Source organism: Dasypus novemcinctus, chromosome 10, assembly GCF_030445035.2.
Source record: "Dasypus novemcinctus isolate mDasNov1 chromosome 10, mDasNov1.1.hap2, whole genome shotgun sequence".
NCBI classification, from domain to species: Eukaryota; Metazoa; Chordata; class Mammalia; order Cingulata; family Dasypodidae; genus Dasypus; species Dasypus novemcinctus.
In genome coordinates this window covers 90,074,370-90,081,049 of record NC_080682.1, presented here as the reverse complement: position 1 = coordinate 90,081,049, position 6,680 = coordinate 90,074,370, and the positions used below count along the sequence as shown (strand labels likewise).

The 6,680-nt window shown below is 43.5% G+C and overlaps 1 protein-coding gene and 1 pseudogene across 1 annotated transcript; both read right to left on the bottom strand.

The window, feature by feature from the left end:
* Window positions 1-1,207: 1,207 nt before the first annotated feature.
* LOC101446433 (protein AAR2 homolog pseudogene) lies at window positions 1,208-2,463 on the bottom strand (annotated as a pseudogene).
* Window positions 2,464-5,550: 3,087 nt separating this feature from the next.
* Window positions 5,551-6,474, bottom strand: LOC101433354 (olfactory receptor 2D3-like). The gene has a single exon (XM_004466937.1). The coding sequence runs from the start codon at window positions 6,472-6,474 to the stop codon at window positions 5,551-5,553; it is 924 nt and encodes a 307-aa protein (XP_004466994.1).
* Between the last annotated feature and the right edge of the window lie 206 nt (window positions 6,475-6,680).

The following is a 6,680-nucleotide window of genomic DNA, read 5'->3' as shown; positions in this document are numbered from 1 at the left end:
TGAAACTACAGGCTATTTTAAAGACTTAGGACCTCACTCCTTCTTTGGGGTGTTCCCTACCTTGGTTGCCACACTGGTAACATGAGTCAACTCCAGAGGCTGCATCAGCTTGGAGTGGTGAGTTGGGCAGCGTCTCCTGGACACTCAGAAGGGAGGAGATGTGAGTCTGGCTAGCAGCCTGGCTTCTCTGGGAATTAGTCAGATTACCTGCAAGAGAGTCTCACCCCTGGGAATTTAGTCTCAAGTCAAAGACTTTAATGTACATTATGCTCTTAGAAAACCATCTCCGAGGAAAAAGTGTGTAACCAAAATCTTAACTAGCAGTGATTCTCCTTCAAAAACCTCGTGTGAGCCCTTGTCTTAGAAAAGAATGGCACAAGGACCCTGTAGTACAGTGGGAGGTCAGGGCCAGTGTGCCTGTCTAGAGATGGCACTCTGCCCGCACAGCATGATAGGCATGACAGTAGGACTTCCAGGAAACTGGAAACATTATGTCTCCAATGGCTGACAGTTCAATAGCAGAGCTGGGAATATTCAGAGCCCCAAAGTAATGGCACAGAATTTCAAGAAGGCCTAAGAAGCCTGCCCAGGATAAGAACCTTTGTTTTTGCTGTTAAATTTCCATGTCATCTGAAACAGTCATGGGATATGCACGAGGCTTGCCAAGTCCCAGTTCTGGATCTGAGGCTTCAGAATGCAATAGATGAGAGATGCATGGCATCCACAAGGCAGCTGAGGCCAGTGGCCACAAAATCTTGGAAGATTACCCATTGGGCCCTCTGAACAGAAGATGGGATTTTGATGTCAAAAAACACTAAAGCTAACTACTTAATAGATCCAATCCAACTGTCTTTGTTACCCCCTCCCCAATCTGGGGACCCTGAATTTTCTGTGATGTACTGCCATTCAATAAGAGACAAGCAGAAATTCTGACTTTCTTCCCATGAGTCTGTTTAACTTCAAAAAGTTCACCAATTGACAGCTCTGAACCCCTGCCTAGTCCAGAGTTTTTTGCTTTCTAACCATCCTATGGAATAAGCAATCCGTTTTCTTGGGATTTTGACTCAATTTCTTCTCATTCATAAGGAATTAGATTGCTGCTGAGACAGATGTCTTCCAGAAGCTTCTGTAAGAGCCCAAGGACAGGCTGACAGAAATCCAGGAATGTGCTTTCAAAATAGATACATCCTCTTTTGACCTGAAGAAACTATTTGTTGACAAAGGAAGGATTGTGGCTCCGGTTGTGCAGAACCTTGTGGGACCTCTCCTTGGGTCCCAGGAAGAGGTGAATGGAGAGGCCAGATTGCAGCCATGTGAGAAGGGGACTCCCCACAGCTGAGAGCCAGAACGTTTGGGGTGCTCCACACCATGGGGCACAGTCCTCAGGCTCCGCATCAGAGTCCCACTTGAACTTCTTGGTCAGGTGAACTTGGAACTTTTTGGCTTTCTGCCTCAGGGTAGCACCCACTATAACCTGCAGGCAGAGAAAAGAAAATATGTAAGGTGCTGGTGAGAAGTGGTTCTGATAGTCAATGTCCACAAAGAAGCCCAGTGGTACAGGATGGAAAAGAGGCTGATTGTAGAGGGGGCAGGGCTCCACCATGGCTTCTCCTGACCTGCACAGGAAGTTCAGGAACCACTCTCAGTGCTGAAATGCCTCCAACATATTCCCTAGCTAAAAGCATACAAAAGCAAACTAGAGTTCACTGAGCACATCCTGGGGGTGCTTGGGAACTGTTTGCTGAGCACCATCTGCAAACCATAGCTCAGGTCCATACCGTGCCTGGTTATTTCTGCCAGTGTGGCACCATCCAAGAACATCTGTGAGGGCAACTCTGAGAAGTGGATCTCCATCCCAACTCTGGGCTTCATCTCAGGCAGTCGGGCCATGTCCTTCAGGTAGCTTTTGTACTCAGCACTGCAGCAGGGTAGAATCTGCCCTGCCAGTTTCTTGGTGTTCTTCATGGAGAGCCTGGGCAGCACATCTGAGAAGGCACAGATCTGCTGGCTCTCAGGTTGCAGCTTCTCCTTTATGGCCCTACTGATGAAGCTCATGAGCAAAATCTACTTCTTGAGCATGGCATATCAGTAAGGTCCCAGGAACTGATTCACTTCCTGGGAAGTTGGTCTTCATGGCCATCACCTCAACCTCTGGGGGTGGGGACAGGTCTACCTCTTCCTGGACCACATTCCAGCCCTGGACCATCAGTCCTTGCTGCTATGGACTAAGGAAGAAGGCCATATGAGGGCCTCCCTCCCTGGGATTGGCCTTGTCCACGGAGTTGCAATGGAGGAAGTAGATGCCTGGTGGGGCCCTCTTCACACCCCAAAATGTGGGCCCTACCTTCCAGGAGTTGTAGGCAATGCTAAACTCTGTCCCCTTGGGCATGTTCAGGATGACCACGGTGGCCCCTTCAAGAAAAGATGCTTGGCAAGCTCAGGATCCTTCTAAACAGTGGCCATGGGGCCAGTGGTGGATGGCCCAAAAGAGAAACCTTCTTTGCCTACCAGAACAGTGGCTCCTACCTTGCCCTTCTCCTCAGGTACCACAGAAGTGCACTGGAAATTTGACCAACTTATTTTTGCAAATAAAGTTTTATTGGAAAATATTCATTTTTGTTTTTTCTATGATTGTTTTACCACTATAATGGCAGAGTTGAGTTGTTGTGACAGAGACAGTATGGCACACAAAGTCTAAAATATTTATTTTCTGGCCCATTACAGAAGTTTTCCCATTCCTGTGTTACAGCAATTACTGTCCCCTTAAGAAAAAGTAAACTAGAACTAAAACTAGAAGATAACATAGCAGAAAAGTTTTTAGTACATTAAGGGTGAGGAAGCCTCTCAATTTTAAAAAGAAAAATTTATATACCCCTTCTTATTCTCTACCTCCTGTCTCTCACCACCCATCATATCTTTAATGGATTATTCTTTCAGATCCTCCAAGTCTCAATTTAAAAGTCACTTCCTCAGGAAGACATTCTGTAGCCTTTCTAAAAGCTTATAATCATGTAACTTCATAGTTCTGCTGCAATAGTTCTTGCCAAGGTATATAAGAACCTAACTGACAAACTCAGAGACCTTTTTGTCAATATGTAACACTCTGGGACATTTGAGCAATACTTCCTAAAAAGCCTCTTCCTTTGTCACTTCTTTTGTTGTTTTTTTGAGGTCCTGGGCACCAGAGATTGAACTTGGGACCTTGTATGTGGGAAGACAACACTCAACCACTGAGCCTCATCAGCTTCCCAGAGTTGGTTTTATCTTTTGTTTTGCTTGTTGTTTTGTTTTTTCAGGAGACACTAGGACCTGAACTCTGGACCTCCCATATGGGAGGCAGGCACTCAACTGCTTAAGCCACATCCACTCCCATTCCATTGTCACTTCTGACACAGTAGTGACAAAGTCTCTTCCTTGTGGCTGTTCTCCATCCACCTTGTAATTTTGGTTTCCAAGGCTCTGACCTGGATTCTTTTCCACTCTCTTTTTGCAATATCACATCTCATCCAGGAGTGCATTTCAGAATTACCTAGATATCTTCTAATAAAACACATAATTACTCCCAGTTTTTGGATATAATGTGGAAGTTCTTTGGGTGATGACACACAACCACAGTTAGCCAGTCAGCCAAGAATGCATGAAAGGACAGTTTATTAGATCAAAGTGACAGAAAGGGAAGAGGGGAGAATGAGGTCAGCAGAGGGGCCTGAGGTTTACCTAACCTAGATGCTAGCAAAAGTCTTTGGAGGAGGGGGAAAGAGAGAATAAGGGTCCAAGTGAAGAGTAGGATTTTCCTGTGGACCCTGGGAATTGGCAGTTATAAACTATACAGGATGCCAGTTGGAGAACCCGAGGGCAGCTCTTTTCATCCAAGCAATATGGAGATACTGCTTTTCTATTACATCATGTGGTACAAAGGGCAGAGGCATCAGGAGGCATTTGGAGAAGCTGAGGGCAGCTCTTATCATGAAAACCATATGGAGATACAGGCTTCACTGGTTGAAGTTTCACACAGGGAAGAGTTAAATGGTGGTATCCACTCAAAAGATAATTTATGACTATGCTGGGTGAGATGACGAGGCATCAATTATACTTTCTTTTGTGCCATTACACCTCCATCTTCTCCAGACTGTGGGCTGCAGTAGGGCCACACAGCTGCATTTTAATATAGCTCGTTTAAAATTCTAGCACATGCATTTGGTTTTCTGGTTTAAACCTTTAGCACACAGCCTTGGGTGTGTCAAATTTTCACATGCATTTATTTGGAGAGAACTTCTAAATCTATTTCTCCAGCCCATAACTCTCTCCTGAACTCCAGCTTTATTCGTTCATTCAAAGTGGTATTTTTGGAGCGTTGGCAATGGCTAGACACTTTACCACATGTAGTGATAAAGAGATCAACTAGCAGTAACATTCCTTACTCAATGGAGCATACAATCTAATAGAGCAAATAATTACATGACTCATTTATGTCAAAGCTGTCCCACTGCCTAATAGTATACATTTTTCAATATGCCCAAGAATCATCTGGGGCTTGTTACAAATGGACATTCCTGAGCTTGACTGTCCCACCCCAACTTGAAAAGAGAAATATAATTTTTCAAAAGGAACCATTGCAGTTCATGTTCTGAAAACCTTTAGTTTACATTATAAGTTAAAATGCCTATTAAGGCATAAAACAGGCTCCCAGAGCTCCTTTTCTAAGCTTTATCCTCATTTTTGATCACCTTCCTACAAATTCCAAGTCTTCACCATTTTTAGAATCATTTTCTGGGTCAATTCTTCAGCATTTTACTTAAGGCATTTCTTAATCTAGACAGTTGGTCTTACATTGCAGCTTCATATTTCACTATTTTCCCCTAATTTACACATACTCTGGAAAGATCTGCCATCTGTCATTCCTTAAATGTAAATTTTAGAAATTATTAAATTTAAAATTTAATACCATGTTAGAAATATAAATCCACAAAGACTTTGTTTTTTAATGTCTATATCTTCAGCTCCTAGAAATGTAACTGGGATATATAATAAGCATTCAAAAATATTTGTTGAATGAGTGCAGGATGGAAGGAAACAATTCATTTGTCAGAACATATTCCTGCATATGCGATAGTTTTGTTTGTGTCTTTGTTTATTGAAGTATAGTTCTATGCCTACTTGTTTTAATGCACTTATTAGTTTGCATGGGTTCACAGATTAGGGTCTGCATTTTGCTCTTCTCCTTTCCTTCCTCTCTCCCTTCCTTCTTCCCTTCTTTCTTTCCTTCCCTCCTTCCTTCTTTCTTTCCTTCCTTCCTTCCTTCCCTCTTTCCTTCCCTCCCTCCTTCCTTCCTTCCTTCCTTCCTATCCTTTCCAGTTTTTTTTCTTTCAATCAAGTTGCCTTGTTTTGAATAGAAAATTTGTTAAATTGATCTGGTAGAAACATGGGAAAACAGAAGGAAAAGAAAAATGTAAGAATGGGATGAAAATATGAAAAGTTTCCTAGAAACTCACTTCCTTCTACAGCCCTAAAATTGTCACCATAGTAAAAAAATCACCACCTCTGACAAGACTATTTTGTAGTTACTCTTCTGAGAGCCCCTTTGACATCCTTGTTCCTCAGACTATAAATGATGGGGTTCAGCATGGGAGTCACTGCTGAGTAGAACACAGAGATCATCTTATCTCTTTCATTCATTACCTTGGAGTTTGGTCTCATGTAGGCAAATATTGCTGAGCCATAGAAGAGAACAACGACAGTGAGATGGGAGCCACAGGTGGAGAAGACCTTGAGCCTCCCCTCCCCTGACTGCATTCGGATCACAGTGGAGATGATGTTCCAGTAGGAGACAAGGATGAGGGAGACAGGAGCCAGGAGGATGACCACGCCCATGGCAAAGATGGCCATTTCTGTGCTGTAGGTGTCTGCTGAAGCCAGCTTCAGGAGGGCAGGAGGTTCACAGAAAAAATGGTTAATGATATTGCTTCCTCGATAGGGCAGACACAGTGTGAATGTGGTATCCACTAGAGACACAAATGCTCCACTGGCCCAGGACCCGAGGGCCAGCTGGACACACACCCAATGTGTCATGATGGTAGAGTAGCGCAGGGGCTTACAGACAGCCACATACCGGTCATAGGACATCACCGCCAGCAGGGCACACTCTGTACACCCAACCATAAGTAAAACTACTATCTGCATTGAGCATCCAGCAAAGGAAATGGTTTTCCTTTTTACCAGGAAGTGGACTAGCACCTGGGGCACTGTTGTTGTAGAAAAACAGAGATCAGCAAAGGACAAGTTTCTCAGGAAAAAGTACATGGGTGTGTGTAGCCTGGAGTCGATGTGAATGAGCAAAATGATAAGCAGGTTTCCCAGCACGGTGAGCAGGTAGATGGCCAGAAAAATGACAAAGAGCAGCTCTTGTGTCTGTGGATCCTGTGAAAGGCCGAGGAAGACAAATTCAGCCACATAGGTTAAGTTTTCTTCTCCCATGAAGGTTTACTCCTGTGTATAGACGAGCACCAAGAAATAAAACACATATTGGCAGGTTATGCAAATTTGAGCAACTTAGGTATTTTATTAAACAGCATCCAAAATTGGACTTTTGGTTTCCATTTCTTAATAGATTCCATGGGTCAAAATCCTGAGTTTTCTTTTTGCTCAAATGACAATTGAAAGCCATTTCTTATTTTCCCTCT

Excerpts from the sequence above, each read along its gene's own strand:
- LOC101433354 (XM_004466937.1), bottom strand. The coding sequence starts at position 6,474 with ATGGGAGAAGAAAACTTAACCTATGTGGCTGAATTTGTCTTCCTCGGC.